The 21,972-nt window shown below is 42.0% G+C and overlaps 1 protein-coding gene across 1 annotated transcript in view; it reads left to right on the forward strand.

Annotated features, from left to right (window-relative positions):
• The window catches only part of TTC39A (tetratricopeptide repeat domain 39A), a 58,286-nt gene that overhangs the window by 33,145 nt on the left and 3,169 nt on the right, over positions 1-21,972 (forward strand). Inside the window, exons 9-17 of the mRNA XM_035121606.2 lie at positions 406-514; positions 1,289-1,356; positions 1,472-1,531; positions 2,999-3,160; positions 6,592-6,683; positions 8,021-8,141; positions 13,928-14,039; positions 18,069-18,183; positions 19,919-20,035. Of these exons, the coding sequence (XP_034977497.2) occupies positions 406-514; positions 1,289-1,356; positions 1,472-1,531; positions 2,999-3,160; positions 6,592-6,683; positions 8,021-8,141; positions 13,928-14,039; positions 18,069-18,183; positions 19,919-20,035 (956 nt within the window). The remainder of the gene's footprint in view (positions 1-405; positions 515-1,288; positions 1,357-1,471; positions 1,532-2,998; positions 3,161-6,591; positions 6,684-8,020; positions 8,142-13,927; positions 14,040-18,068; positions 18,184-19,918; positions 20,036-21,972) is intronic.

The following is a 21,972-nucleotide window of genomic DNA, read 5'->3' on the forward strand; positions in this document are numbered from 1 at the left end:
AGTCATGCAGTTCTCCTACACCTGTGAAATGGCATGAGAGTTTAGCATTTGCACAATTGTATAATAATTCATTGAGGTTTACATGCCTGCTGTAGAGAAACTGCAATATGTTGTGCCCTTTGTTTGACCAAATGACACATCTTCTAAGGGAAGCACATGTTAATTGCTATTGCATTTTCTGTAACCACTACTTCGTTCATTTGGTGTTTTGTGAAAGAGATGTCTGATAACTTTATTGGGCACTATGGTAACATACATTTATATTGTTCTCCTGTACTAGCTGAGTTAGCCATTTTAACTTTCTGTGTTGGAAGATACTTATCTTCTCTGCTTAGTTACAGTGGAACAAATAGAGCAAACCACAGGTGTAATTAATTTACAACCATTTATCTGACTGTGATGCAGGAACATGGTCTGCGACAGCTTCAAGAGGGAGCCTCAGTGTACAGCTTTAGGTCCGTGCTGTGCACTATGCTATTGCTCTGCTATCATACCTTCATGACTTTTGTGCTAGGTAGGATTCATTTTCTTCTCTAAATGTTGACCCTTCATACATCCAAAATGGCATGGGGATAGGAAGGAGTGATGTTCATCACAAAGCTGGTTATGAATTACTTACTCGGAATAGCTTTAGCATTTTTCATGTATGACTTACCGGTAATTCTTCACAAACTTTTATTTTCTTCAAGAAACACTTGGCTCCTTAAGATGGATATGATATATGCATAGCTCATCCCAAAATTCTGTTTAAAACATATAGGCAGTTTTTGAACCAGGCTAATCCTAGCAATTTCAACAGAAATGTACAGTAGCATTATGAACTATAAATGCAAGCATTTTGTCAGGTGTTTGCTGTTCCCCTAACCACTCTTTAACTTGTTTAAAAAACCTTAGCACAGGTCTTCCTAGTCACTGGGATCAGATGATACGAGGCCTTTACAGGGATGTAGCTTTAGGGAGCTTGGGGTTACGGATTCTAGAAGTGTTACTCTTCCTGCCCATAGCTTCAGTTTTACAGAATTCCCTCCCCAGTGAAACCTGTAAATGCCCAAACTTGTTTTAATGAGTTGCCAAAAAGTCAACAATCTTTGGACTATTTAGGAGCTGCTCAATTTTGATGAGAGTTCTCCTGTAACCATTTGCTTTTAATATTTTTGTGTCGTCATTATTTTTGAGCTAAGTTAATGTTTATATTTGGCCTTGAGAGAAAGTATGGAAAGGACTCGCAATGTAAACTAAGTCTGGGCTACCCCCACTTTCTAATATTTTGTTCTCCCAATTAATTTAGGGACAGGAAAAGGAAATGTTGAAGAAGCGGAGAAACTTCTTAAGCCTTACTTGACTCAATATCCAAAAGTAAGATATATCTTAAATAGGCCTGATATGTGTACCAATGTAATATCTCACTGTAGAAAGATGATTAAATGTACATGAAAATTGTTGCCAATGTTTTTTCTTGATTTTATTCCAGGGATCCATATTCCTGTTTTTTGCAGGGAGAATAGAAACAATAAGAGGCAATATTGATGGAGTAAGTTATTTGTTTTTATCCTTCACATACTTTCCTCGGGGCTTAAGAAATCTTTGGCCTTATGATCATGCCACAGTTCCTGGTGGGTTTTGCTAACTGCAGCACAGTACTTGGCCACACTAAGAGTGACAAAGTAGAAGTGCATGCAACTGGTTGACCTGGCAGATTTGATAAAAAGGATTCAATAAAGATTGTAACAGTAGAAAAGCAAGGCTATTTGCCATCTTATTTTCCACATGAACCTTACCATATATGAAGGTCATCTTCAGAGGTCCTTCTCCACTGGCGCAACCCTGTCTTTGGATGAGATGCCCTTCAGCTGTAATGTCTCTGCTGTGGACTACCTTCCCCACCTGGTGCAGAGCCTGACATTTTTTCAGCATCAGGTGAAGTCCTTTTTATTTGCCTAGGCATTTTAAATCATTTGGGCCTTCTGGCTTTAGATTTTGGACTGGTTACAACTATTGCTGCTCTGCTGTGTGAGAGTAAAGGTAAAGGGACCCCTGACTATTAGGTGCAGTCGTGACCGACTCTGGGGTTGCAGCACTCATCTCACGTTATTGGCCGAGGGAGCCGGCGTACAGCTTCCAGGTCATGTGGCCAACATGACAAAGCCGCTTCTGGCGAACCAGAGCAGCAAACGGAAACGCCATTTACCTTCCTGCTTGGAGCAGTACCTATTTATCTACAGTACTTGCACTTTGACGTGCTTTCGAACTGCTAGGTTGGCAGGAGCTGGGGCCGAGCAACGGGAGCTCACCCCGGCGCGGGGATTTGAACCACCGACCTTCTGATCAGCAAGCTCTAGGCTCTGTGGTTTAACCCACAGCGCCACCTGCGTCCCTGCGCCATCCGCAGTGAGTGTAGTGGTGGGTTTTTAAACTTTTATTATTTTAACTTATGCAAGCGTCTCTGAGCATTAAAAGTAGAATATAAATACTTAAACATAAGTAAATGGAGCATCTATTATTGTTAGGTACTGGGTGGAAACAACACTAAATTACTACTAAACTGTGAATTGGCTCTTGGTTTGAGAACCAGTATGATGTGATAGTGTTTTGATAGGACTTGGCAGACCCAATTTCAAAGCTGCACTCAACCTCGAACCTCACTGAGTGCTTTTGGGTTAGTATTTTCTCGCTCAGCCTAACCTCTCTCACAGTGTAGGAGGTGTGGAACTATACAGTATATGCCCCCTGAACTACTTGGAGGAAGTGTAGCATCAAAATTGAATTAAAAGTAAGAAATAACGTTTCTGAGCAAAGTTATTGATATCTTGTGCTATTTCTATCTCCCCCTTTCCATGGAGATACAGACTGTCAGACTTGATTGTAGTATGTGATTGACACAGGAACAGTAGTGTATGGCTTCTGGCCTGAGTGCATGCTTGACAAGGATATTCAAAAGCTGCGCTGACATTTTTGAATGAGGGTTGTAGTCCTTTAAGGTTTTCTTTTGATTTTCTAGGCCATCAAAAGGTTTGAAGAATGTTGTGAAGCCCAGCAGAATTGGAAGCAGTTTCATCACATGTGCTATTGGGAACTCATGTGGTGCTTCACATACAAACGTCAGTGGAAGATGGCGTACTTCTATGCAGATCTGCTCAGCAAAGAGAACACCTGGTCAAAGGTGAGTACAAGGAAGATGTGCTGATGAGCACATCTGATAAAGAAAGGTAATGTTATGGTGTGATTTGGATCAATCAGTTTTTGCTGTTTCCTTGTTCTGCTGGATCTCTCAGCGGCTTTTGACACCATCGACCATAACATCCTTCTGGACCGTCTAGAGGGCTTGGGAGCTGGGGGCACTGTTATGCAGTGGTTCCGCTCCTTCCTCCTGGGCCGTGTTCAGAAAGTGGTGGTGGGGGATGAGTGTTCAGACCCCTGGGCTCTCACTTGTGGGGTGCCTCAGGGTTCTGTCCTCTCCCCCATGCTTTTTAACATCTATATGCAGCCGCTGGGAGAGATCATCAGGGGGTTTGGGCTGGGTGTCCATCAGTATGCTGATGATACCCAGCTCTACCTCTCTTTTAAATCAGAACCAGTGAAGGCGGTGAAGGTCCTGTGTGAGTGCTTGGAGGCGGTTGGAGGATGGATGGCGGCTAACAGATTGAGATTGAATCCTGACAAGACAGAAGTACTGTTTGTGGGGGACAGGAGGTGGGCGGGTGTGGAGGACTCCCTGGTCCTGAATGGGGTAACTGTGCCCCTGAAAGACCAGGTGCGCAGCCTGGGAGTCATTTTAGACTCACAGCTGTCCATGGAGGCACAGGTCAACTCTGTGTCCAAGGCAGCTGTTTATCAGCTCCACCTGGTACGCAGGCTGAGTCCCTACCTGCCCACTGACTGTCTCTCCAGAGTGGTGCATGCTCTAGTTATCTCCCGCTTGGACTACTGCAATGCGCTCTACGTGGGGCTACCTTTGAAGGTGACCCGGAAACTACAACTAATCCAGAATGCGGCAGCTAGACTGGTGACTGGGAGCGGCCGCCGAGACCACATAACACCGGTCCTGAAAGACCTACATTGGCTCCCAGTACGTTTCCGAGCACAATTCAAAGTGTTGGTGTTGACCTTTAAAGCCCTAAACGGCCTCGGTCCGGTATACCTGAAGGAGCGTCTCCACCCCCATCGTTCTGCCCGGACACTGAGGTCCAGCTCCGAGGGCCTTCTGGCGGTTCCCTCACTACGAGAAGCCAAGTTACAGGGAACCAGGCAGAGGGCCTTTTCGGTAGTGGCTCCCACCCTGTGGAATGCCCTCCCACTAGAGGTCAAAGAGAACAACAATTACCAGACCTTTAGAAGGCATCTCAAGGCAGCCCTGTTTAGGGAAGCTTTTAATGTTTGATGGATCTCTGTATTTTAGAATTTCTGTTTTGTTGGAAGCCGCCCAGAGTGGCTGGGGGAACCCGGCCAGATGGGCGGGGTATAAATAATAAATTATTATTATTATTATTATTATTATTATTATTATTATTATTGAGTAGACTTATTCCAAGTAGACATGAAAATATGGCTGAAAGACCACTGAAGATATAAAACAATGCCATTCCTAGTTGTACTTTAGTAGCAGACACTTTGTCCTCTTAATCAAGCTCAAGTGGCATATGCTGTTGCATAGAGCCAGAGTCCTTGAGAGGCCTGTAGCTTTGGTCTTCTCTCTTGTTCTGAGCTGTTCAGTAAGCGTGTGAAGAGAAGCCATGTCTGCTGGCTCATTTCCACTGTGTCCCTGATTGCTATCTTTTTTAATTTCCCCCAAAAGAAGTGATTGCTTTCCATTGAGAAAGTTTAGGGGCTCCTGATGGAAATTGTCTCCATTTTTATACATTTGGTCAGCTTAACCTGTCCAGGTCTGCCTTTTGTAATATCCCAAATCTTTCTCCTCCCTTCAAGCAGCTTGTTTTGATAATAAATGTGTGTTCAATTTCCTGTGTAGGAATCCTGTCTCGCTCAGATAGCAAGATGTATACTCTTGTGTTGTCTAGAAAAAAAAGGCTCACATTTGCATGAAATTTGAAAGCCTTCTGTGCTTTTGCTTACTCTTCAATAATTGGGTAGTTTTTCTGTTCTATGCTTGACTTGCTAAAATCCTTTCTTTGCTAATTCTGATGCTTGACTTGCTAAAATCCTTTCTTTGCTAATTCTGATCGGATACACTTTCAGTCCAAATAAATGTCTCACAGCAGAACCAACTGCTGCTTTGGCAAGAGAAATTCCAGTTGGCTGCGGGGTAGGTGTTCTGCTTCTCTTTTGTTCTGAGACAACATGTGTCTTCATTTTGAAGTGGCTTGAATAAATGAGTAGTTAAAACCGTATACCGTGAGTTTGGGCTCCTTCTGATGGTAAGATATTGAGCTGGGCAGTGTAAGAATATTGTATTATTATACTTAGTCATGTGTGTTTCCCATTTTTATAAGTTTCTTCCCCTTATGCTTTTTAAATGTTATGTAAATCAGGATTTTCTTACATAAATTCAATTTTACTTTTTCGTGGGATAATGTGCCTGGCAGGGTGGGGGAGGGGGTTGTGAAATATATTGCTAGTGGGTCCTGCTACCTCATTTGGACACTTAGAATATATTAGCCCTATTGATGTGTTATAGTAAATGCAGTTGCAGCAAGGCTTACCGGTAGTTCCTACCGACAATCGGTAAACCTTTGTCTTGATTGTACCACTTTAGAGTACAAGTGAGTGCCCACATGCCTGAATACTTTTCCATATAAAAATTGCCCACACATAGACACGTACAGCTTCCATTTCCCTAGTTTCATGTATAGTGTTGTTTTGTATGAATAACCATTCAGTCTTTTGCACCTCCATCTTCAGTCTGAAATGGAACCATTAAACATAGATTTACCACTTTAAGCGAGGACAAAGCCTAAGAATAGCCTGTTTTTGGGGTGGGGCTAGGCAAATGGCAGTGCTGTTGGATTACGATTCTAGACTAATGGTGCCTTTTCTGAGCCTATCAAAACAATGTTAATCAGGATAGATTCATGCCATCCTCAGGAGAGAGCAAAGGAATAGGAATGACCATAGTCATGTACTTTTAACTTCCTTGAAACCAAGTGCCCAAAAGCTGTTCCTTGGTGTAAGGTCTGTTTTCTGCAAACACACACATATACGTACTAAACTGTAAAAGCAGGGCTTTTTTTCAGCCATGAATTACCGGAACTCATTTCCGGCACCTCTCAGGTGTGCGCCATTGCCATAATAAGAGAACAAGGGAGGCATTTGTGGTGCATTCCGGCACTTCTTTTTCTAGAAAAATAGCACTGTGTAAAAGTATGTATCTGTACACACATCTTCTTTGCAAGTAGAAAAACTTGGATACAGAAAAAAATGAGTTCTAGTATATGTTTCTGCTTCCCTTTTCTGCTTCGTTAAGGTTACAATATCCTAATGCAAGAATACGGTATATGTTCTAGGTAATTTCACTTCCAATAGTGAAGTAAAGGCCATATCCCTTAAATGTTTCACCATGCTGTCTTAGATGTTGAAGATGACACAGGAATATAAATGACAATAAGGATTTTTAATCTTGCATAATTTCCATTTTAGGCTACATACATATATATGAAAGCAGCTTATCTCTGTATGTTTGGACCAGATGATCATAAGCCTTTTGGGGATGATGACGTTGCACTATATAGGTAAGATTACCTGAGTCTTCACAAGGTCTATATATTGACTTAGATTAGTCATGAAAGAAATACCCATTGTATTCAGCCCAGCTCTACACCAAAAATTGTAACTTTGTACATTCCTCTGTATTTAACACCAAGCCATATTTTAATTTATGTTCAATGGGATAATTCAACAACATTTCTTGAATCTAGTTTTAATTCTCTCCTACTACTTGAGACATGGGAATACTACCCACAATAACATTAACTGACTCTCTTCTTCTGTGTCACATGGGATAGAGGGTCAAGATTAAATGTATATGGAGCAACACATGAAAGTCTTAACATTTCTATAGTAGGCTACATTCTAGCCACAGAAGAGATGCAAGTTTCTGCACCCCAATTTTGCTCCATCCTGGCATGCATCAGGCATTACCACAGTGTTAAGGATGCATGTGAACCAAACAAGGCAAGCCCCTAAGGAGGGCATGAAGCAGAGCTGGAAGGGTTGTGGCCTATGGAGAAGCCTGCAGGGGGCTGCAGTTGGACATTATTGAGGCCAGGTAACTGAGAGCATTTGGTGGTCTTTAACTCTGGGGCAAGACATGGGGTGGATAATTTGAATTGGATGTGCCATTACAATACTAGGGCAGCTTTGTTTTTATACCAGCCATTTAGAACTGCAGCTGATGTAGTACCATCCTCAGGTATTTGTTCTAGGAAACTTGAAAGTGCCAGACTCCTCTAACTTCTTCAGCTGCCACAAAGTGGTTTTTTTTAATTGCAGGTTTAAGGGGCCATGAGAGGAATGTCTGATTCTGTCACTAAGCAGCTGCCCAGAGGTCAGGTGTGATGTAGGAATGGGTGGCTCCTCCATGAATGCAGAGCAAGTTGTCTAGTTATTCTATGATGGTGATATTTTTATGGTGTTATATTCCTCCTCCACTACCACTGTCCTCCTTTCTGTTTTATATTCTTTTAAATACCTAGATCAGGCATCCCCAAACTGCGGCCCTCCAGATGTTTTGGCCTACAACTCCCATGATCCCTAGCTAACAGGACCAGTGGTCAGGGATGATGGGAATTGTAGTCCAAAACATCTGGAGGGCCGAAGTTTGGGGATGCCTGACCTAGATGCTTGTGTGTTTACTGTCAAGCAATATACACATTTTGTTAAATAAAATAAGTTCGTCAGAGCTGATCATCTTTAGAATGGAATCTGCTGCTTGACAATGCATATGGGAAAATAAAGGGGAGTGTTTTCAGTTCTAATTTTGTCTTTCTAGTTCAGAGGGCTGCAGTATGTAGTAGATAAAGCAAATGAAATTTTGTATGCTTCCTTTCATCTCCCCCACACCTCACAGGGCTGTGCCTAGTTTGAAACTGAAAATAGCAGGAAAGTCCCTGCCTACAGAAAAGTTTGCAATTCGGAAATCCCGCCGATATCTATCCTCAAATCCTGTTCCACTTCCTGTACCTGTTTTGGTAAGATGAAGAGGCTTCCCCTGCCCATCCATTGCTTAGAGATCTCATTATTTATATAAAAACTTCCCTGGTATTTCTTTTTTAAATGAAATGGGGGTGGTTCGAAATGCTCCTGTCATGGCAGCTAATAATGGATATACTGTGTGTGCATACTTTCATGCATACGCTCTGCTGCACCAGGGAAAAACAGGTGGGTGGATCATGTGGACAGCAGCCTATGTATATACCTGTGTTTCTCCGAAAATAAGACACTGTCTTATATTTATTTTTCCTCAAAAAACCACACTATGGCTTATTTTCAGGGGATGTCTTATTTTTTCCCCTCCTCCTCCTGCCGTGGCCGGCATTGCTGCTGCGCCTATCACTATTTCTTATTTTCTTATTGCTGCTTAAAAATCCTGCTACGGCTTATTTTCGGAGAAACAGGGTAGAAATGTATGAGTCCAGTTGCATAACACATTGTGGATAAACCATATTTTAATGATTCTTTGGATTGTCCTGAATACCACCATTTGGTAGCCAAGCCCCAAACCAAAAGTCCTGTTGGAATGCATTTTGGCTTGCCTGTTGATGAAACTGAGTGTATGAGGATTGTTAATATTGTCATTTATCCGTTTTAGACCCCGAAGTAGTAGCAGCTGCCAGAACATTGTCCTGTTCCCCTCAGACATTGTGGTAGATACCGGTGGCAATGTTTAGCTGGTGATAATATTGTAGTCTTTAGCTAGTGATTGTGAGGTTTAGCTAGTGATAACATTGCAACGTTTAGCTGCTTAGTTGTCCCAATGTTGAAAACCAAATATCGCCCAGCTCTTACATACATTGTGATTCGTGATATATTGCCAGCTCAAATATTATGAAAAAGTTATTACGATGTGAGCTTGAAACCAGTTTTGCATGATATATTGATAGCCCTAGCCTTCACCAAGTGATTATGGCTACTGGGAGCAAATAAGTACCTACATTACATCTCTTTCAGGTCAAAGTTAGTGGAGTCTGGTATTGAAATGTGACTCTTGCAAGCCACCTTGACTTCTATGTGTCCTTTTTCTGCTGAACTTGCACCACAAAGGCAGCAGATGGTGCTCTTTAACAATTCTCTCCATTGAGGAACTGGAAGTTGGTATTAAAGCTATTTATAGCAGTCTGTTAATAGTTAATTGTGCTAGGTATATTTGGTTTGGATCGAAAGGTCCTTACTGCTGGAAGCTTCTAATTTAAAGTGGGGGGGGTATATTTTGTACTGCAATTTTTTTTTCTTCAAATCCCTGCTAGAATGATCTTGACAAAAACACAATTGCTCCATTCAGTTACAGAATTGTTGAGCACAAAATATATAAAGCTGATGCACAAGGTGATGCTGCTTCAGTTGAATCTGTTCAGTCCAATCTGCCAAAACAGGAAGAAAAGTAATGTGCAGGGTGGCCTAACCCAGGTAAAAAGTAGCCAAGAGGAATAAATAGTATAGCATCAAATGTTTTGCTTTTTATTTGTCCAAGGAGACTACAAACCTTGCAATTTTTCAGTCATTGCATACCTTATCCATGGCAGTGGATGCTCAAAGCAGATAGAAATAAAATGGAACACTTTCTGGCACATCTCGGCATAATTGGGGGTGTGGCTATCGACATTCTCTAAGAACAAAGAAATTCAGCTAGGCTGGATGGATAGGCTGAACATTGTTTGCAGGAAAAAAACGGCAAGGCCTGAAATCTGGCAAAAAGTGTAGCAGTTCAGTTGGTCCAGCAGTAGATAAAATTTTCACTGCTAACTGCATGCATCATGCACATTTTTATAACATTCTGATCTTTGAAAAAGTGGTTGTAAAATGCATTTCAGAGGTTACCTAGTTCACAAGCATTATTATTATTAGTGCTTTTTTGGGGGAGGACGCAGGGGGATTCATACCCCTAAACATTTTGTGAATCTAAGTTTGGCCTCATTGAGGGGCAGTATTTCAGTATGAATAGGAAAATGAGAGTACCCCTAAACATTTTTTTAGGAAAAAAACTCTTCTTTTCTTCTTCTTCTTCTTCTTCTTCTTCTTCTTCTTCTTCTTCTTCTTCTTCTTCTTCTTCTTCTTCAGCATTTATGCATACTCTTTGAACAAACTGAAGTATACCGGATCAATTACCTTTGTAATCTTTATAACAACCCTGTAAGGTAGGGTAGGGCAATATTATCCCTATGTAGCAAGTGGAGGGTGGGTAGACTAAGAATGAAATTGAAATATGGTGGCTTGCCTAAGAACCGCTGAGGTGAGATTCAAACATTAAGTTTGCTGGTTCATAATTTAGTCAACCTGGTATTCAACAACATCTGGAGGACTACAATTCCCACCAGCCTCACCCAGCATCAGGCAGTCATTTTATTTGTATGCCGCCTTTCCAAAGTGCTCAAAGTGGCTTACAACATATTTTTTTAAAATATAAGCCTAACAAAAGTAGCCATAAACAATAAACAAAACATCAAAAAGTACGCAGCTAAATTGAACAATTTCCACATAAATCATAAGATCCAAAATAAATATATAAAAAAGAATATGAACGACAGGAACTACTGCTCCTAAACAATGTCCCAGCCCCAACATGCCCTGTAGTCAGGGTTATGGGAGTTGTCAGTGGTTTTCTGTTGTACGGCATTGCTTTGGTGCCCCTTGCAAGTCAGGACCCAGTGCAACTCCACCAGTCCTGCTACCCTAAAACCACCTCTGGACAGAAACTTGCTACCCATTCCTTAGTCTGTTGAACACTTCCCCCACGTTAACAACACTTGCTACACTTCTCATTTGAATTTTAAATGGCAAAACAGCTGAGCTTCATTTCAGTGTCTCTAGTCAGACCATTGATAGGGAATGGAGCCAGAATATTATGATTATAATAGGGCTTTGTTTATTTGGGCTACAAATTATAGAAGGGAGAGGCTTTCACTAGATTTTTTTCCACAGAACCCTGAGTTCTTTTAAGTATTATAGCCAACTAGCTTCAAAACCCAAATGCAAATATGGGAAATAAAGTTTAATAGCCCATTAAATTCATTATCTCATGCTTCCTTGAGGTCATCACATGGCACAAATAGTTCTAGTAGTTCCATCTTCTCTGGTTCCTTTGGAAAGTTCTTTCTGTTCCTTCTCTGCTCTCTTCTTTTTGTATTATTCACTCATATGCTAGGTAACATCTGAAATAGAAACAGCTATACTGTATAAAAGTTTCAGCTACTATATTTCTGCTTACCCTCCTCTGCTATCCCACTGCTCTTGCCATTTCACTATTGATCACCTGTTTTATTTAGTCCAAACTAGATAAGACTGGAAATAATTGTACCGTGTTTCTCACATTTTAAGACGTGCCTATAAAATAAGGCATGGCACGATTTTCATGCGTTGAAAAAATATAAGACATACCCCGAAAATAAGCCGCAGTGCTACCGTATGTGAGCTCTACTTGGTGAAGAGGACAAAAGTGGCATTGGCGGTGGAGAGGAGAGGAAGGCACGAAGAAGAAAAGAGGAGCGATTAAAGACGCTGCCTCATGAATGACCTCCGTGTGCGTCTCTTTCTCTCCCCCATGTGCGCGTCTCTTTCTCTCCCCCTGTGCGCGTCTATTTCTCTCCCCCTGTGCGCGTCTCTTTTTCTCCCCCTGTGCGCGTCTATTTCTCTCCCCCTGTGCGCGTCTATTTCTCTCCCCCTGTGCGCGTCTATTTCTCTCCCCCTGTGCGTGTCTCCTTTTCTCCCCCTGTGCGCGTCTATTTCTCTCCCCCTGTGCGCGTCTATTTCTCTCCCCCTGTGCGCGTCTATTTCTCTCCCCCTGTGCGCGTCTCCTTTTCTCCCCCTGTACGCGTCCCTTTTTCTCCCCCTGTGCCTCTCTCTCTCTCTCTCTCACACACACACTCACTCTCTCTCTCTCTCTCTCTCTCACACACACACACACACAGCCCACCTCTTGCTTTCCCCCATCTTTTCCCCCTTCCATTCTACTGGTATGTGCCCAGCCATGAGTTGCCTGTTGATTTCCTCTTGATGGCCGAGACAGAGAGCGAGGCAGGCAAACTGCAGCTACGGTAGGAAAGTTATCGTTATCGTTATTATTATTATTTATGGACATTACGGATTATTCTTTATGTTCATTGGTTTACAGATTATTTGTTTATTGTTTATGTTGAATTGTATAAAGATTGATGCTCAATAAAAATAAAAAATGGCAAAAAAATAATAAAAAAAAGGAAAGTGGCGAGCTCTCGCAGACACGCGGATGGTTTTTTAAAAACTGACATCCCCTCCCGTCTCGTTTTTGCCGAGAGACCCAGACAACTTGCATTCCTAGGCTTCAAAGGTTATGCATATGAAAGAGGAGATTAAGGAGATAGATAAAGAAAACTTCCTATTATCACCTTGCCTTCGTCCTGAAAGGTAGAAACCTTATTGTAGCCATGAGATCTGGGCATCAAAGGAAAGTACTTAACAGCTATTTGATAAAGCCAATTGTGATTTCAGGCAGCATCTGGCTAATCAGTCTTGAGAGAGAGAAACGTGATTTCTAAATAGAGAAATAAACACAGCCAGTTGTACAGCATCTGTAAAATCCATATAAAAAATCATTTCCCTGTTATGATCCAGCCCCCAAATAAGACACCCCCCAAAAATAAGCCATAGGCTTGTTTTCTTGAGTAAAATTAAATATAAGACGTGTCTTAAAATGTGAGAAACACGGTAACTGTATGTATATTCATATTTATTCATATACAGGCAACTTCCCACTTATGCGGGGATTACATTATGAATCCTCGCATGCATAAGTTAAATATACATAAGTTGGGTACACCCTCTAAAAGCCTTAATTCTAACACTAGTTTGATCTGGGAATTTTTTTTGGGGGGGGGGCTAGCATTCACAAACACACAGGAATGTTAAAGGGGATATGTATGGGTGCCCTTGTGCAAATTCAGCTTTTATTAGGAGTAATGTTAGAAAATGCAACAATATTATGTCATGGCCATCAAGTGGTTGAAATGAAATGTGACTAAAGCAGGCATCCCCATACTGCGGCCCTCCAGATGTTTTGGCCTACAACTCCCATGATCCCTAGCTAAGAGGACCAGTGGTCAGGGATCATGGGAGTTGTAGTTCCAAAACATCCGGAGAGCCAAGGTTGCCTATGTCTGGCCTAGGAGGTAGGGTGGCTGAAGAAGAAATGAAACCATGGAATGAGGAGAAGGAACCTTATGAAAAGGTTGGTAGAAGAAGCAGACCTGAGACAGAGAGAAAGGGGATTCTGGAGAAACCAGTGAGAAAGAGGATCTCATAGGGCTTTGGGACAAGATGAGAGAGAGAGAGAGCAGTGTTGGTTTACATAGGAAGCTGAACAGAGGTTTGAAATTCAGAAGGCTGAAGTAAGGATAGTGTAGGCAGCTGGCTAAAGCTATCTTGATTTTGATGAAATTATGAGTGGGGAAGGTATGCAGTTGAAGAAAGGAGGAGCCAAGTTCAAAATGAATATTGGAGGAAAATAGTCAGTGAATGAGGGAGGCCAAATCCACCACTGGGAGGTAGGAGGCGGGGGAGCAGAAGCTACAGTCTTGCAGTGTTGTAAAGACAACCAAATGAATGAGTTGGCTTTCTGAGGAGTTAAATTGAGGTTTTTTGTTTGTTTTTTGCTGAAACTGGCTAACTCTGCTGCCAGAATATTTGAACTAAACCAGCTAATTGTTTGGACTTAACATCTCTAGTCTCCAGTAACTTAATTTCTCTACTGCTGTAACAACATGTTCTATTCTGTGATTGCTTCTAGGAGATGATGTATGTCTGGAATGGTTATGCAGTGATTGGGAAGTGTCCTGACCTGACTGGTGGTATATTGGAGTGCTTGGCAGATGCAGAAGCAGCCCTGGAAAGAAGCCCAGGTAACTCATGTCTAATTTCAGAGGGTGTGGTCCGTGAGATATTGTGGTTGTCCGTGGAGTTCTTAGACGGTAAACCTATTAGCCCATTTTTATTTAATCAGCGGTTGGATTATGGGTCAATGAGTTGATGATACAGACAGTATTTTTACTGTTGCTTTGGCCTCCCCCCCCCAAGTTACTACATTATTAAATTATCTATGCTAATTTGGGGGAAAATACTACCGTATTTTTCCGTGTTTAAGACTAGGTTTTTTCCCTTAAAAATAATGTCAAAAATTAGGGGTCATCTTATACATGGGGCCATCTCCCCCCATTTTCTTAAACCTGAGTCCCCCAAAATAGGGGGTGTCTTATACATGGGGGGCATCTTATAGACAGAAAAATACGGTGATCACTTCCAGGAATATATTTGCAACTATTTATTTTTAGATTTGGATGTAAGTTTGGGAAGTCGACTTTTCCTGACAATAAATTGACTTCCTTCAGTCAGTCTCTGTGTTGGGAGAAGTTGACTACCCTTTAAGGATACAGTGGTATAACTGCATGTATGTGGATCGGTGTGGTGGGGGGTGAGATACAAGAAATAAATGACTCTGGCAGTACAGGGACACAGGACTTTTGAACAAGATGCAAGGGGGAATATGTATGTATGTATCAAAGCTCTTTTTTGTTTAATTATGTTTGGGTTGTATTCAACATAAAACTAAGTAAGTAGTTCCATTAGCACAAAAAATTCTATTTGCACAATGTTGTTGTTGTTTATTAAATTTGTATACCGCCCTTCATCCATAGGTCTCAGGGCAGTTCACAAGATAAAACTGCAATATAAAAGACACAAAATATATAATAAAAATAAGAACAAAAACAAGCCAATAATCCCCCTCCCACAACACATTTAAAAGGGCATTGGGTGCTAATAAGCCAAAGGTCTAGAACTTCTTCCCACCCCAATCTGTTCTAACCCACAGAGCAGATTTTGGGAGTGTACAGGTTACATGATGGAGGAGGAAAGTGTGGGAAATCCCACTGCACTTGCAGTAATTCTTCCACCCATTGTTTTATCCTGTATACCTGTATACCTGAAGGAGCGTCTCCACCCCCATCGTTCAGCCTGGACAATGAGCGCCGAGGGCCTTCTGGCGGTTCCCTCATTGTGAGAAGTGAGGTTACAGGGATTATTATTATTATTATTTATTATCTTAGAATGTTTCTGATCAGTAGTATATTCTTGGCTGCTACATACTAGTTCTAAACAACACTTGGTTTTATTTTAAATTGACCATTGGTTGATGACATTCTAATTTGGCCAGTCTGGGTTTTTTTAAAAGCTCAGATATTTCTTTTAGATACATCAGTTAATGAAACCTAGCAATAAGGAATGCCTCTTTACAGCTATTGTTTCCGTGTGCTGCTCTGGTTCGCCAGAAGCGACTTTGTCATGCTGGCCACATGACCTGGAAGCTGTACGCCGGCTCCCTTGGCCAATAGCGTGAGATGAGCACCGCAACTCCAGAGTCGGTCACGACTGGTCAGGGGTCCCTTTACCTTTACTCTGAGTATAGCATAAGCAGGTGCAACTCAAAAGTTTCTTCCCAGTGCATCAAACTACATTTAGCAAAAAGAAAAGAAAAAGGTGCATTGTTGCCTGGGCCTTTCTGCAGTACAGTATCTTACAAGGAAGTGCTCTCTCTCTAGGAAGTTGTGTACCTTGTGAAGTAGGACTAGATGACCATTGGGTCCCTTCCAACTACGATTCTATGATTCTATAAGTAGCAATTGCTCTCAATGGCAATTGGAGTAAAAGGACCACAGCAGGGTATCCTGTAAGGCTGCAGACAAGCAAGGTGCAAAGAACTGTATACAGCCAATTATCGGTCAGACATGACAAACTGATGTCCAAGTGAATACTTAAACCAGTCAGGAAAGGTCACTATCTTCCCAGACTCTATTTTTGGAGACACCTGTCAGCAACATCCTTCTTTTTTGCTTGCATGACTAGACATTTGTTTTGCCTCTCCTCTCTTGCATCATTTAGCTTTTATGTGGAGTGATTTGGGTCAAGCACACTTCATTTCCTCAATTTTTCTCTTGTAGGCATTCGTGTGTCACTGCCTTTTACCTAAAGAGAGCATAGGGTAGCCCAGGGGTGTCAAACTCAAATTCATCGGGGGCCGCATCAGCAGTTTGGTCACCCTCAAAGGGCCGGTTGTATCTGTAGGACTATGTGTCCACTCTTTATTATCATAAATTATTGTCACTGCATTCAATTATTACTGTTTTTTGTAATAATGTAAGTAATAACTAGCTCTGAAAGCGGAAACATAGTCAGAATAATGGCAAGTAGATATTCAAATGTACAATTATTGTACAATTTATTGAAAAATGATTTTTGGTAACTGCACTGGGTGGTGGAGGCTCGCTAGGGTTTCATGCAGGACCTTTGCAGAGCTACTAGTACCTGGAGATGCTGGGGTCCTTCTGCATGCAGGACAGATGTTCTGCCAGTGAGCCACCACCCTTCACCAAAGGGACTGGCTGAGGTTGACTCACTGAAGCTGCTCTCCTGGTTCCAGGGTTTAAGGGCCAGAAGTATAAAGCAGCATCCTATGTTTCTGAGGAGAGGGAGAGGGAGAGGGAGAGGAGGAAGGAAGGAAGGAAGGAAGGAAGGAAGGAAGGAAGGAAGGAAGGAAGGAAGGAAGGAAAGAGGGAGTGGGAGGGAGAGAGGAAGGAAGGAAAGAGGGGAGAGAAAGAAGAGTTGGAAATAAGGAAGAGAAAAAAGAAGGAAAGAAAAAGAAAGAGGGAGAGAAGACGGAAAGGGAGAAAGAAGGAAGGAAGTAGAGGGAAAGAAAGAATAAGAATGAGGGAGAGGAAGAAAGTTGGGAAGGAAGGAAGGAAGGAAGGAAGGAAAGAGGGAGCAGGAGGGAGAGAGGAAGGAAAGAGGTGAGAGAAAGAAGAGTAGGAAAGAAGGAATAAAGAAGGAAAGAAAAAGAAAGAGGGAGAGAAGACAGAGATAAAGAAGGAAGGAAGGAGAGGGAAAGAAAGAATAAGAACGAGAGGGAGGAAGAAAGAGAGGGAAGGGGGGTCGCCGCCTTGATTCAGCGCCAGAAAAGAGCGCGAAGGGACCCAGGGGCATAAAGCATTTCCCCGGCCCCAGCTGTTTGTCGGCGCTTTGTTGGCACGGCGCTTCAGCAGCAAGGTCCCACTGCTGGGTCCCGCTGGCTGGGGCGCTCGGCGGGCCACATGACGAGGTCTGGCGGGCCGGATTTGGCCCCCGGGCCTTGTGTTTGACACCCGTGGGGTAGCCAGAAGCAACCTCCTTTAATTGCTAACCAGCAGTCATTTCAGTTCAGTTAAAAAATCCCTCTCTCAAGTTTAAAGTCTATGTTACTTTGGATCCCAGCAACCATTGCCATTTCCCCATAATTAGTGACAAGAGGCAGTAGAAACAAACAAACAAAAACATGGTGATTTATGGTGTATGTATGTCACTGATGTAACTGCATATTCTCATCACACATCTGTTCTGTATTTCTTTTCAGCTTAAACTGTGGTAAACCTCAGTTGTACTATTCAATTCATTAAGCTTTCCTTAAGGATCATTGTGGAGAAATCTCAACACGCTGATACTTAGATAACATGCAGGGGGATGGTTACTACTTTAATTATGGAAACAAAACAAAACAAAACATTCCAGTAGCACCTTAGAGGCCAAGCAAGTTTGTTATTGGTATGAGCTTTCGTGTGCATGCACACGTCTTCAGATACCTGTAACTACCGGTACTTTAATTATGATCACACTTGATGTATGGCATAGGGCAGCTTTTCCCAATCTGGTGCCCTCCAGATGTTTAGGACTGCAACTCCTATTAGCACCAGCCAGCACAGCTGTTGCAGTTCAAAATGTTTGGAGGGCTGCTGCTGCTTCTCTCTCGCTATGTATGTATGTATTGTGGTGGAATAGTTTCTTTCTCCCCCTTTCAAAGTTTACAAAATTGCCTCAGCTCAGCTCCCTGTTGCTTTATTTTTCAGCTACAGATTTGTTTGTTGATGATCAGTGTGTGATCAAGTTACTGAAAGGGTTGTGCTTGAAATATCTTGGCAAGATTTCAGAAGCAGAAGAACACTTCACTTACATTCACTTAAAGTAAGTGTCCTAACTTGAGAAGATGACAGCGCAATAAGAAATACTGAGCCAGTAATAGCCACATCAGCTTATCAAAACCTGTGAGCATTTCTCATTGGAAAGTGATTCCGTAGAGATGTTTTAAAGTTTGGCATAGTTAATGGACAACCATGCAGTTATATAAATTGTTGTACATTTCTGTATCTCACTATGTGCCTAAGTGTTGAACTTGTACCTCTGAATATTCAGGGTGCAACAGAGGTCAGGATTATGCCTCCTAAAATCAGAAGCTATGTGGCACAGTGGAACTCAGCACTGATAGTGCTCTTTACAGAGGCAGTCTGTCAGGAGTGGGACAGCAATAAATCACATGACATCAGTGAACTTAACTCTTTATTCAAGAAAAAAGGTCGGCTCAGGAGGCGAGGCCTAGTGAGCACAGCAACTCATCCCATTAAAACTGGGGGTTCCCCAACTGGCACCTCCCACAATTTCTTTGCATCCAGCCAGTCCACGACACAGTCACATCCAACCCACAAAGTTGGTTCCAGTATTCTACAAAAATCCTCAAACATTGAGGAGACCCTCCTCCTGTTCCTCTGCTGATTGACAGAAGAGTATAGGAGAGAGGCTGCCTGTATCTGCCACATGAGTGGGTAAATGTGTTTTGGCCACTTTGGCCCTGCCCACCACTGCCTTGCAGGCCTCAGAGGCCTCTGTGCAGCCTCAGGCCAAAAAAGTTTAGTCATCCCCTGCCCAAGTTGAATAGAGACATAACCATCATACCACAAATTTTCCCAGAAACACAATTTAGCTGTGTCCTGGAGCACAAAAACCAGCCCCTGCAATGTAAATTGGTACAAATATGCAGATGCAGATCCATAGTTATATCACACATATATGACTACAGTGGCCACTTGTTTAATTGGCTTCCTTAATCAGCATATCTACCCTGACATCATGATGTTGTTTCATGCCAGTAGTGTATTAACTATGCTGAGAAGTGATGAGGTCAGCACCCAGGAGACTCGGAATCTGCAGCTGATTTAGATACTGCTTATAAGCTGAGGCTGAAGATGTATAAATCCATCTGCACTTCTGGAGCCCCAGTTGTATGACCTGCTGATGCTCTACTTTTCAAAATAGAAAATGAATGTGGGAACAGTTAGGTTTCATGTGCTTCGACCACTCCTTTACTGTCATAAATTCTGTACATTCAAACAAGGGTACAGTACATGTACCGGTATCTGTACACAGAATCACCCTTACGCTGCCATTCTGTCCCCAGACTGCAAGATAACATCAATCCCAATTACAGATGAACATGGGACACTCCATGTTCCATTGTTATATGGTAAGGAAGCTATAGCTGCAGTGACTTATTTCCTGAAAATTAAGTCTCTGGCCAAGCCTGTGATGTAACGCTGAAAGCTCCATGTGCAGGTGCTTGTAGGTATTATGTTCAAGTAAGGATCTTGAGGAGCCTGAATGATGCCATACAAGAATGGCCATGGGACATAGCTGCCAAGTTATCCCTTTTTAAAGGGATTTTCCCTTATGCTGAATAGGCTTCCTCGCGAGAAAAGGGAAAACTTGGCAGCTATGCCATGGGATGTTCTTCGGTGCAAAAAATGTAGATTATTTAACAACCTAGGATACATTGAAACAATGTGCAGCATTTGTGTCAGCACCAAGTGACTTTATTATTTGATTGTAGAGCTACAGTTGTTCATTAATTGCTATTTCTTCTTTAAAGTGAAAAGAAGATAAAGTACGATCATTATTTAATTCCAAATGCGCTGCTTGAACTTGCTTTATTATACCTGGACCAAGACAGAAGAGAAGACGCTGTAAAGATCCTGGAACGAGCAAAGTAAGGCTATAATAAACACTTGCTTATTAGAACTAGATAGAGCAGGGGGCTGAAACAGTGGTGGTTATTTAAGTGGAGTGTAGCAGAGTTCCATCCTGGGCCCCTTGTTGTTCAACATCTTTATAAACAACTTGGACAAAGGAATTGAGGGAATGCTCATCAAATTTGCAGATGGCATCAAGCTGGGTGTGGTAGCCAATGCCACAGAAGACAAAAGCAGGAATCAGTATTGCCTTAACAGACTGGAGAACTGGGCCAAAACCTAACACAGTGAATTTCAATAGGGACAAATTTAAGGTTCTACACTTAGGGAGGAATGTGGAATGAGTTTTGTATGCTGGTGTGATACTTTTCTTGAATATTCCTTTTCTCCAAACGTTTTCTCTGTGGAAAAAGAGAAATATTAATGTTTCTTTTATCCTGAGCTTGTTTTCTAAATTGCTTAAAAATCCATTTCTTCCCCTCTTTAGCCAGTAGGGGGAGAATAGGTGACTAACATGGAGCAGGGGAGAGCCTATGGGCTTGGGGAAGAGAATGTGATCATGCCGACTCTTTAACAAGGCTTGCTAAAAATGGGGTGGGTGGGGGGGTGGACGGGAACCAAGACTTGCTTTAGCTGACCTAAATCTACATACTAGCACAACCCAGGTTCTGAGACAGAAGAGAATCCAATAAAAGCAGCTGTAAACAAACACACACCCTAATTCTGTCTTCATAGGTTAAAAATAACAGGTGCAATTCAGGCTGTGGGTTGAAAAAATACAGGCTGCATTTTGGAGACTACTAAGTTTGCTATCACAAAATGGATTATAAGATAAATAATGTAAAACTGAAAACCTGAATCCTTTTCTAATTGTACCCAATGGTGCCTTAAGAGTTAGCAGGAAGTACTTGATTTTTCTCTGCTTCCCACCATACCCCATAGTGTTCTAGAGCATCCACTCCAACCCTCTAAAGCACCTTTGAAGGGGGGCAGGGGCTACCAGTGAAAACTAGTTATTTCATATTGCACAAACGAAAGTGCTCTCTACTAGTAAAAAGTCAGAATTGGATACCCTTTTTTAAACACCTCATATTGTATGTGCAGTACACCAAGCTTTTTATGTTAAGTTTCTAAATATGTTCACCTTCTCACTTTAAAAACTGCCATATCTATAGGACTTGATCATATCAAGGCCGACCTGTCTAGAAAAATAAACATCAAGCTTTATTAATTAATTAAATGAACTTAATGGAGAGTTGAAAATAAAATTCTAGGGCTAAATATGTTAAATATTTTGTGTCTTGCTGCATTCACCACTGAAGCTACTTTCTTAGCTCCCTACAGTGATATTTAGGAAGACGCATGAGACTTTTTGTTGTGTGACATCCCTGCCCATTTCTCCATTTTCTTGGCTACTGAAAGCAGGGAAACTTGTAATGTGATGACACTGCATCCCATTATAATTACTCCTAAATGAGATTGTAAGACATGCACTTCCTATGGGGATGCTACTTTCAGCAGTGATGCCGTCGCCTACACAATATGAATCCTGACAGAGCCAAAATAGGTATTGGCTAGTGTGTTGAACTTGGGTTACAAAGTTCTATAGTCTAGCTGCAGCATTCAGATAAAACTCTCAGGTTAACTCTTGGGTTCCTGCCAAGGCCCTTTGCCATTCCAAGTTTTCTTTTGTTTGTTTGTTTTTACCTTGGGCAGCAACTGGGCTGGTTGAAAACACAAGCTGTCCTGTCTTCCTTTGTTTTCTTCATAATACCTCTGGGTCCATAGTGAAAAAGCATTTTTTTATAGGAAAAGAAAAGTGGGGGGGGGGGCGGCACAGCTAGTGGCCAGTCAGCTTTGGGGGTGGAGGTGTTATGCATGTTCATTGGGGTGCTCTCTCTCAGCATCATCAGTTTGTTGTTGTGAAATGGACATTTTGTGATGCCCATGACAT

This window comes from Zootoca vivipara, chromosome 7 (assembly GCF_963506605.1).
Source record: "Zootoca vivipara chromosome 7, rZooViv1.1, whole genome shotgun sequence".
NCBI lineage: Eukaryota > Metazoa > Chordata > Lepidosauria > Squamata > Lacertidae > Zootoca > Zootoca vivipara.